Source organism: Limulus polyphemus, unplaced genomic scaffold, assembly GCF_000517525.1.
Source record: "Limulus polyphemus unplaced genomic scaffold, Limulus_polyphemus-2.1.2 Scaffold200, whole genome shotgun sequence".
Classification (NCBI taxonomy): domain Eukaryota; kingdom Metazoa; phylum Arthropoda; class Merostomata; order Xiphosura; family Limulidae; genus Limulus; species Limulus polyphemus.
Genome location: NW_013665810.1, coordinates 379784 through 391815, shown reverse-complemented (window position 1 = coordinate 391815; position 12032 = coordinate 379784). Strand labels below are relative to the sequence as shown.

At 31.6% G+C, this 12032-nt stretch overlaps 1 protein-coding gene across 1 annotated transcript in view; it reads left to right on the top strand.

The window, feature by feature from the left end:
* The window catches only part of LOC106478335 (intraflagellar transport protein 88 homolog), a 74037-nt gene that overhangs the window by 50930 nt on the left and 11075 nt on the right, over positions 1-12032 (top strand). Inside the window, exon 16 of the mRNA XM_013938873.2 lies at positions 11464-11579. Coding sequence (XP_013794327.2) covers positions 11464-11579 — 116 coding nt within the window. The remainder of the gene's footprint in view (positions 1-11463; positions 11580-12032) is intronic.

Here is a 12032-nt window from a genome sequence, read left to right as displayed (position 1 = left end):
GATCAGTTTCATGTGAGTATTCAATTCCAGAGAAGATTAATAGTTTATTATCTTGATCAGTTTCATGTGAGTATTCAATTCCAGAGGAGATTAATAGTTTATTATCCTGATCAGTTTCATTGTTAGTATTCAGTTTGTAGTTGAATTTATTCAGGTTTGTGACTTAGATAAAATGTTTAGGTGCATGAATTTTAGTGTATATCCTCATTGAAATTATTCTTGTATAAGTAATGTTTTTTATGTGTAGTTGGCAATACTTCTGCACATTTCATTTCAAGTTAAATTAATATAGCTACTTTTAACTTGGCAGCTTTAGTGAACAAAGGGAATTGTTGCTTTTCCGAAGGAGATTTGGAGAAGGCGAGAGATTATTACAGAGAAGCTCTTTCTAATGAAGCTAGTTGTGTTGAAGCTTTATACAACTTGGGTATGTCTGTAGATGTTTTCTGGTTCAAACTTTCCAAAACCACGTTCACTAAGGAACGATTCAACTTCATGTTTATACATCTGTATGGAATAATTGTGTTTGCAAATATTTCATAACATCATTCATACAGAAATGATAGTTTCCACTTCAGTGAAATTCTATAATTGCAGAATTGAGTTAAAAAACAAAGACAATTGTATGTTTCACAAAAACTTAATTTATTAACGACCATGGATTTGCCAGTAAAAGAATCATCAGGTACAGACTGAAGTGATTTGTAAACAGGTTTAACCAAAAAATCGGAAGTAACCTTGACATTCACTTTGAGACAAGTAGGGAGGAGCTGAACTTGGTTTGGTTGTTTAGAACATTTTCTGGATTTGTTTTTAGACTTCTACTTATTTCTAAAATTTTCAGGCTATCTAATTTTTTACCTTTATCACAGATATGTAAAATTTTGCATTTTATTTTCTGGATCAAATTGGTGTTTAGTATCAATAAGGTTGAATCCATTTTCCATAAGTTCCAACTTCTAGAATGTTCGTTAATTCTCGTTTCTATGGAACATCCTGTTTGACCTACTGTATTTGCTGATGTATAATACAATACTTTTTACTCTTAAAACAATGCCTGATTTTACCCCTTGTCTTATACACAGGTTCAAAGATAAAGTTACAATAATAACTCTCTGTTTAATAGCATGTGTAACCAAAACTACATTGTTCCTTTTACTTTTGTTTGCTTTTATGAATGTAACTATTTTGTCATAAATATATCAGTAATGATTGAAGGTACATAGACTGTATGTATATCCTTTGTAATGAAAGAGGAAACTGGAGAAATCAGTACCCCTAGTGGCCCCCCTAACTGATTGATCTATATTTAGCTAGAACTGGAGCTATGAAGTATATGCATTTTAAAAGAAAAATAGCTTCTTGACACATCACAAATCATTCCTTGTTGATTAAATCATATCTGACAGGCCTAGGAGGAGTCTAGAGGACAAAGAAACAAACTTAATTAAATTATAGATTAAACATCTGAAACTTTTATTTAACAAAGACTAGGTGTGAAACTGAAAAATGTTTTGGTTTTTTAGATCAGTATGATCACTATCACATTAAGTTCTCTTTAAAGCCTCCATGTAATTGCTTATAATATCTAAGCAAAAATTGTTGACTATTAGAGCTTCATGATGTTTATTAAGCACCTGTATAGTAATTGTAAACATTAAAACATTTTTTAAAGTTCAGTATACAAACATTTACTGAGGTGTCTTAAATAACATGTTATTATCAGTATTGATTGATATAGTCATTTTTCATATGTTTTTGTTAACTCTTTTGCAACTGACTCAGTAAATTACACTGACAGTGTGGCTCCAAAGTGACCATTGGAGTTTCTGTACTATAATTTTGTACATGTTTTGTGTATCTTCATGAAATTTTTCAAGCTTTTAATAAACATTACAAGTCATTCTTTTAGATAAAAAATCATAATTTTTAAAGTATTTTTACTAAAAATGTATCTGTGAACATATGGAGTCAGAGTGTTTTTTTTTTCAGAAAAACTATATTTATCTTTTATTTTCTCTACCCTAACTCTATATAGTGTTGGTCAATTTGACCACCCTCGTAACCACCGTAAAACTTTAAACATTGAAAAATTCAAAATAAAGTGAGTATAACTGTTATGTCCTATTTAGTATTGACCATGAAGTTCCAAAGTACTTCTTGTGAGAGTTTATACTTCTAACCCTTTCACACCTGTTTCTTATGTTTATTTTACTGTTAGCAGCTGAAGTAGAAACCTGCCAATCATAAATCAATGAATCACTGCTCCTGCCTTTAGACTAATTACATGACACTGTAATATGACACGGTTAGTAGTAAATGAGCTTGTGCGAGTCAATTACAAGAACTTTCCTACAGAGTTTATCATAATCCTGGCTCTAAGAACACAGTGGGAGAAGATATATCGGCATATTTACAGTACAATGGTTGCAGTGAGAATTGTCTAAAATAATAAAAATGTGAACAATCTTTTATGATATGGCTCTGTACAAAGTCTGAGCCAATCCAATAAACTTGGTAGGTATTTGGATGCTAGTTATCCTCCCAAGGTAATTGGAATTTAGCAGTATAGATGTCCAAAATGTGCAAGTGCTTCTGAACATGTATGAATGTTATTACTATTTACTCTTAAATGCTTAATTTTTTAGTTATTTTTCTTAAAATGTAGAACAATAAATATAAAATATATAAAAAAACAATGATTTCTGGTTCTTATGATGTTACAAAATTGATTTGATTTGAAAAGCTGATGAATAAATAAGCTTTTTAAAGTTTGTTAAACCTTTTCTTATCAGGACTAACATACAAGAAGCTAAGTAACCTTGAAGATTCTCTCGACTGCTTCTACAAACTGCACGCTATTGTTCGAAACCACCCTCAAGTCGTTTATCAAATAGCAGTGCTGTATCCTTCAGCTTTCAGTTTCAGTGATATAATTCTTTATCTTATATTTAAAGTAGGTTTGATGTCTAGAAGATATGTGTTAGTAGTGGCACATCTTCCTGTCTAATTGTGGTAGATTTTTTTTGCACGATTAATAACTGATAACAGTTTGAATTTATAAAGATTATTACGTACGCTTTGTAAGACTTTTAGTGCTATATTAAGAAGTTTAGCAAAACCTGTGTTGTTTTATAAAATACTTAGTTGGAATTAATTGTAATGCATATTTACACACACACTGTTGAAATTAACAAGAATTTTTTTCTAGTTTTATAAACATTAGCTGAAAAAATATTAATGCTGAGAAACAGATTAAGAAAACTTCACAATTTTCTACCATAGTTGGTAAATGCATATTCAGCACTGCATCTTATATTTTAATATTGGATTTTATCTATAATGTGTGTGCAGGATTAATGTTTGTATTATATTATCATTTGCTCTTACTGCAAAATTTATTTTTCTGGAACAACAGAACCTATTGTAACAGTAATTGGACACATGTGTGAATGTGGAAATCTTTGTGCTTCAGAACACTAATTGTGTTGGATAAAACTTAGTGAAAACATTATTTTTTATTAAACTTTTTCCTGTGTTACTAACCTTTTATCGGGTACTGTGAGCATGAGCTACTTGACAAAGTTGTATCACTAATTTTTTTGTCTGATACATAAAAAATAGGCTTTAAAATAAATTAAAAATTGTCAGTCATTTGACTATTTAATATCTTAATTATTTTTTTCAGCTTAACAAGTGACTTATACGATCATATTTTCCCAGTAATGATACCTGATTGTATTTTTTACTACAGTGAGTCCCCATTATGTGCTGCATCACTTAGTGCCATTTCATTATTAGAGAGTTCACCAATTACTACCCATGTATCAAAAAAGATTGCCTTGTTTCGTCAAGTATGTAGTCTTTACCAATTACTACCAATATTTTTGAGAAATGTTGCCTTGTTTCTTTACTAGAATATTAACCCTCTCTGCCTGGGCATTCTGTACTGCACATGTCACTAGTGTTTTTGTGAGTTACATTCAAAATTTAATTAAACTACTTTTTATTTACATTATACCAATTAGTATTGCATAAAATCATGGCTAATAATCCATATTTTAATGGTATATAAGTTTTAAATTCTTAATCTTATAAGACACTCTTTAAAAAAAATCCTGAATTTCCTCTAGTGTGAGAAATGTGACAATTTTTCTCTAGGTATCCCCTCTTCTCTAATTTATTCACCACCATCCAATAAGTACAAAATTGAACATAAATTACTCACTGACAAAGCATAATTTTTTTAGCCTTCAATCTTGATGGCCCCCGTCACACCAAACATGCCAGCCTTTGCCTGGTCCCAAGTCCAGGATGAGAAAGGAGGAGGGTTGGGCATGGGGCTAGCAACTCCACCCCGTAAAAACCAACCTGCTACAAGTAACTGCAACAACAACTTCTGTTGGCGAGGTGTTGTTGCGGCCCTATGCTCAATCTTGATGGGTTACAAGCACTGTTCCCACAGGAAAAATATCACGTGGTTGGTCAGTTTGACTGAGCCTGTGTCATACTCAGTCACCTCATACAAGCCTTACAACCACTACAGTAGTCGTAAGTATTAAATATAATCAGTGTTTAGTCCTTTATTGTTTTTATGTGCACATTTTGTATAGCACACTGTAGTTAATAACAATACAAATATTTACTCTTAAAACATCATTACTTATGTATTAATTATCTGAGTTTCTGAATTTTGTACAAATATTTGGCTATAATATTTATTATATTCTGCAAACATCAGAGATGAACAAGGACCATAATGAGCAGTTAAGTAATGAAATCTCATACTCTTTCTTTTATAGTAAATGCACTTGTTACAACTATAATTCAATAATGGCTGTGGGAAAAAAATTAACCAGTTGAACTAAACTAGCTGAGCAGATATTGCTAGGATTAGCCAACTATTTTCTTGTGACCTCGGGTCTTGATCAGTTATAAAAAGAAAAGTGCATGGAACTTTATAAATTTTATGTTTTGCTTTGAAAAATAATTCACGTCAAATTAAACATGAAATTCAAAAAATGTCAGAAAATCCTATCAACTTCCCTGTTTGCCTAGCAACATGAGACAAGCATTATTTTATTAAGAAATCTGGCAGCTTTGGGAATCTTCAGAAACCTAAGAAATGTAGACAAATTGAAATGTTGAAACTATCCTTTCATTGAATCATAATACGTAGTTATCCAGAATTTTTGGAAAAAAGCTAAATAAATGTACCTGATTAGTGAGTAAATAAATGTTTTATGATTTACGAATGGGGAAAAAAAAAGGCTTGTATAACAGATAAGTAAAGAAGAAAGGTGTATGTACCTGATAAGTGAAGAACAATGGTGTCTTTGAAGGTTCTGGTTTTGCCAGGTAACTTGTGCCTGTCTATTTCTTGTAAACTCAAAAAATAGGAAGTAAAAACATTCTTTATATTAAAATCTAGTGTTTCAGGAAAGCTTCTACTGTGAAATAGTATATGGAAGAAAGACATTTGCATAGATGTTATTTTGTTTAAATTAGTTCTTACATAATCATACTGCCCCCCAATGGCACAGCGGTATGTCTGCGGACTTACAATGCTAGAATCCGAGTTTTAATACCTGTGGTGGGCAGAGCACAGATAGCCCATTGTTTAGATTTGTGCTTAATTTGAAACAAATAAACAAACTCTTACAAACTAACAAAATAATAATTTCACATACACTTCCTGGTGGTATGTATGTTTTTTTTTATCTACTTTCGTTCTGAAAAATATTTCAAATGAAATATATCCTTGAAATCAAAACTTAATGCTGTGCAAATTAGTTTTCTTTTTGGGGTGATAGTAAGTACAGTTATACAATGAATTGTTATCGGTAGTTAAGCTTATTACGAATTGTAACTAGAAAAAAAAAGTTATATTTTTTTCATCATGAATGGGCATTGTTAAGAATCTGTTAGATATTGTAGTTCAGACACACTAACTTTAGTAAATGCTATCTAAAGAACCTGACTAGTATAGCTAGACCTATTTTGAAGAGAAGATTATCCTTATTTCATCAACTAAACAATGTTAGTTATAGGCTTCATATTTTTGTTTAGTTATGTATTTCTTCATGCAATGCAAGGAAAGAAATGCTTGTAAATACTGAACATTGTTGTTTAGTCAAAGATCTTAGCTGTTGACATCTTTGCAGTGAGGTTGACTCACTATACTTTCTTTCATTCATCTGCTTCTTTGAAATATTTAGTGACCCCTCTGCACTTTGGCTGGGTCAAAAACAATGGGTAAAAGCCTGATGAGTGAAGAAACGCAATTTGTTGTGCTTAAATAGTAAAGAAGAAAAGTGTGTGACAATTGGTTGGTATACATTTCATACACAAGAGCAAGCAGATGGTGGTATGTTAAAGTTAAAGTGAATTTAGCAAGTTTAGGGTATTTATTTGTATCATTTTATTAATTTAAATTTGGATATAAATTCTGTTTCTGATGTTTTATTTTTTGGGGGGAACCAATCTTGTATAAAAAAAAGTTCAGTATTTATTTATGTTGTGTTAATCTTTAACTCAGTTGTGCAATGAAATGACTTGTTATAGCTGATTTCTTGTGTTTATTTATCAACATTATTGTATAATATTTTGCTTAAATTTATCAACACTATTCTGTGATATTTTACTTAAACAGAGTCTTTCAAATTATTGGAGTATTTTATTCATTCCAAAGTTGTATGTTGTATTTAAAGTTTAAGTTTGATAAACAGTATCTATAAATTAAATATGTTTTCCATAAATGTTACTGCCTAATACATCATCAAAAATGGTTGTAATACAAAAGATAAAAGATCTTTCATGTTGTGACAGGTGCATATATGGAGTGAACACTGAACTTGATATCGGTTGCTTCAGAATAATCTGTAAAATATTATTTTGAGTGTTATTGAAAGTTTTTGGCATTGGAACAACTGAAGTGTAAGTAAAAGCATGTTGCTGCTCTTTCAGTATATTACTCCTAATATCAGTGGTAGTTGATGAGAAAATCAGTAATTTAATATCAATACTTTACTCTTTTTTTCCTTTCTAGTGCTTGTTTGGTTCATTTTTAAAGCAAGTTGGTGTAATTTCATGTACTTGTATATAATTTGTGACTCACTTTACATCCTTAACCTTTACCTTACCAGATATGAAACTTTAGGAGATATGGATCAGGCTATGGAATGGTAAAATATTATCCTTAGTAGTACTGGTATAATGTTTAAAATATATATATATATTCCAAATTCTTATAAATCAAACAATATTTCCCACTAAATCTCACTGTGCTAACCCATACATCCTTCACTTCGAAAGTTATGAAAACAGGTTTAATGGTGAAGGGTAGGGTTCCCCCCAAACTAATTTAAGTCAATTATAAGTGGAAAGAAATAAAAATAAATAAAAATATATCAAACGTTTTAACATTTTCACACCATGAAATTAAGAACATTAGAAATGCAGGACAGAGGATTTTCAAAATTAATGACACAACACACAGAGCTTACTAATATCATCATTCTGAAAGCAGCTATCATCAGCAGGATTTAGTCTCTTCTGAATGAAGAGTAACATTAAAGCTACATCTCTTCTGTCCCAGAATGGGCAGTAAGTCACAGTAGCATCAAAGGTACATCTCTTCTGTCCCAGAATGGGCAGTAAATCACAGTAGTGTCAAAGGTACATCTCTTCTGTCCCAGAATGGGCAGTAAATCACAGTAGCATCAAAGGTACATCTCTTCTGTCCCAGAATGGTCAGTAGATCACAGTAGCATCAAAGGTACGTCTCTTCTGTCCCAGAATGGGCAGTAAATCACAGCAGTATCAAAGGTACATCTCTTCTGTCCCAGAATGGGCAGTAAATCACAGCAGTATCAAAGGTACATCTCTTCTGTCCCAGAATGGTCAGTAGATCACAGTAGCTTTGAAGGTACATCTCTTCTGTCCCAGAATGGTCAGTAGATCACAGTAGCTTTAAAGGTACATCTCTTCTGTCCCAGAATGGTCAGTAGATCACAGTAGCTTCGAAGGTACATCTCTTTTGTATATTTGGTAGCTGAGTGTGGAATAATTGCTAGCATGCCTTGATTGTGAATCCAAATGTTTGTGGTTAGTATCCTGTTTCTGCAGAAACGTACTCGTCACTTTATGTTGTGGGTATGCTATGAGACTGATAGCCAAATCCACTATTTAGTCACGTAAGATTAGCCCATGAATTGGCAGTGGGAGCTATTGACTAGTTGCTTTTGCTCTTGTATGTCAGTTCAGAAGTAGGGATGACTTATTCACAAATAGATATTATGTAGCTTTCAAGAAAGTTATAAAACTGTCATCTATTCGGTGTATATTTGAGCTTACAAAAAATGACTGAAGTGTGATAAAAGTAATGTGTGTGTTTGAGACTCAAACCAGTTAAAAATTACTGGACTACTCAAGATCCGTAAGAGGATCTTATTAACTTTTATCAAATCAGATTTTAATTAATAGTACTTTGTTATACATATTCAACTACTTTCAGACTAACTGCAGCTATTTTATTTTGGTGATTAGAATGAAAGAGATCATCAGTTTTTTACCACAGAAACTGTTTTGTTTCATGGAATAACTGCATATTCTACTGTACCTTGTGTAGGAAAGATTGCTTTACAAACAGAAAAACTTTCAGATTCTTATAATCCAACTTTTTGGTTGACTGTATACAGAGAGAATGTGAATTATAGACACAGTTTTGGCATTTTTACATAGACCTATTTCTGACTTTGGGAGAATCAAAATTGCATTCAAGTCTTGTGATGGTTACATTCTTTTGATCCCTTTATGCTGATCTTTTATTATTTAACTCTTGTGCCAATAAAGTTTATTTTCAGATGCACTTTTTTGTTATCAAATAGTTTTCTATTATTTAGTGTCTCCATTAAAACTAAATTTAATTCCATTATTTATTTTAACTTTAATAGACCACATTAGTCCTTTAGTTCACATAATCTGCCTGTTTTTTTTCTGTTCCTTCAGTAATAAAATGTTTCATCTCCATTGGAAAAAATGTTGCTTGTCAAAAATCAACAGCAGTAATTGTTGGAAAAATGTTGTTTCAGAAAAACAAATAATACAGTAAAATACAGATAAATCTTTCATAATAAATTAATAAAATAAATTTGAGTCAATGTAAAAAAGTACATCAAGGTAATTCAAAGAAAGGCAAAGAAATACAACAAAATTTTCTTTTTTACAGGTACTAAACTAGTAATTTTAAAAAAGAGAAATATGAACGTAGGACATCGATGTGAACTATAGACCACGATAAATGACTATAAAAACACTAGTTGTCAAAAAACATTAAATGAAAGAAACATTTATGTGTAATCATGATAGAGAAAGAGTTCCGAGTATATGAACAAGGCACTATTCCTCATTTTCATGTGAGGAACATTCACGTGGAGCAGAATTGAAGGCACCTTATTTGAGATGTGAAAGACCATATTTGTCATCACAAAAATGTCCAGAGACTGGCTTACCCTCAATAATATATTTTTTTGCAACCTGTCTCATCAAAGTTCCAAAGATCACAAATTATACAGTAGATGATGGACTCTGCAGAAACAGGAAAGACTTCACATGGTGTCTTGTCTCTTTTATTCCACCACTACATATCATTATACTTGTCCTTCACAGACTAGGTCCTTGAATCTCTAGCTGTTGCAGAGATCAGGTCACTGTAAGCTAGGTTTATCCTCGAATTACCATAGTCATAATAAAGAAGTCACATTTGTGCAACAGACCATCACATCTTTTGACATAAAGACGACTGGGTCACAACATCTCCTGTTATTCTTTTCACATAATTTTTAAGAAAAAACATAATGCCAAAAGAAAAATCACAGAAGCTCTATTAATAAGAAATAAAAAATCCTCTATAAACAAATATCATGGTTCCCATTGTATTTATTCACCAGTGATACTTCAATTACTTCATGATTGGTTCACTTAACTGTTATATTTTCAAATGTATTTATATAACACACTTGATGATGATAAGAAAACTTGTCAAAATGCTGTAATGTGTATTTTACTTATTTCTTATCTTCCTATATAGCCTTTTTATAAGTTTATTTTAGCCTTCACTTACTGGATAAGATTGGAGATGCATAAGATACTTTTTAACCATTGATTTTTATCTGTCGGTCTGTCTTGGGTATCTAAATGGTTAAAAATGTATCTTATGTATCTCCAATCTCAGCCAACAAGTGAGGGTCTGTCAGCACATGTATGGTCACTTACTTCCATGTTTTAGTATAGTACTGGTTCATACCAAAACAGTACTTATATCCATGTTTTAGTATAGTACTGGTTCATACCAAGACAAATTGTTGGTTTCATGTTTTAGTACAGTATTGGTACATTAGTACAGTATTGGTTTAAAATTCAAACTTACATCAGAATGATACTGAAAAGCCTGTTGTTTGTCCCCCTCAGTTTCACACATATCTCCAATCTTAGCCAACAAGTGTGGGTCTGTAGGCACAAGTGTGGCCACTTGTTGATACCTAAAACAGACAAACAAAAATCTAAGTACTGTTTTGGTATGTACCAGTACTATACTAAAACATGGATATAAGTACTGTTTTGGTATGAACCAGTACTATACTAAAACATGGATCTAAATATTGTTTTGGTATGAACCAGTACCATAATAAAACATGGATCTAAGTACTTACCTTGTTATATACCAGCACCCTACTAAACCACTGGTTTATATTTATATAAGTGTTTTTTTCGAAATATACTAACCCAAGTACTGACATTTAGATGTATATGTACCCTGCTAAATATTCTAGTCCAAGTACTAGTTTGTATTTGTACATTAAAAGTACATAATAAATGTTCTAAGAATAAGGTTTGTGAATTCTGGGTCTTTTTGTTTATCTTTCAAACATTTTGAGATGTTGCTTCATGCTTTTTTTATGAACATTAAGCCCTGAATTATCATTTCTCATTTGTAAATTGATAAATAAATGTTCAAAAAAGGCATGTGATAAAACTCCTGATTTGTTAGGTTTATGTTATCAGACATAGCTATGATTATCAGAAATCAGAGAGTGTAGTCTGTTAAAGTGAAATTGGTCAGCAATAAGTGTGTATCATATTATCCATGGTACTCTTTAAAAGTTTATTTAGCACTGTTTTTCAACAGTTTGCTACCCATTAGTTCAGTGTTAGATCAGAGGGCTTATAATGCTTAACATTGGGTATAGTACAGGTTTCCATAGTTAAAAAAAAAAATTATAAAAATTATATACAGATTTTATATTTTTATTTTGATACAAGGAAAGTTTGCTGCTAATAATATGGTAACCAGTCTTATATATAGATTTGGTTAATATATTTTTGTGTTTATTTGCCAGTTTTCTAACCTTTTATTGAATATGTTGAAAGTATTCATCGTGTTCATTTTATTTTCTGTTCCAGAGCTATCGTTACTTTCCATCTAACATAGAAATTATAGAGTGGCTAGGAGCTTACTATATAGAATCTCAGGTTTTTGAGAAAGCTATCAAGTACTTCGAGAGGGCAGCCATAATTCAGTAAGTTTAAAAATTGTTTTTAACCTGTTATCTTCTTTAAAAATTAGATAAGCATCATCATTTAACACTTTATGGTTTGCTTCAGTTTATGAATAACTGGACTACTTCAGGTGTAATGAACATCCTTTCATTCTCTTTAGAATATTATAATTGGTTTTAATTTGAACATAATATTAATGGAAAATAAAAATAATACTATTTTAGTTATTTGATTAGAAATTGGAATGGACTGTCTGTTTTTTTGGTAATTAGTGTACTTGTGTTGACGGGCCCAGCATGGCCAAATGGTTAGGGTGCTCGACTCGCAATCTGAGGGCTGCGGGTTCAAATCCCCATCACACCAAACATACTTGCCCTTTCAGCCGTGGGGGCATTATAATATGACGGTCAATCCCACTATTCTTTGGTAAAAGAGAAGCTCAAGAGTTGGCGGTGGGTGGTGATGACTAGCTG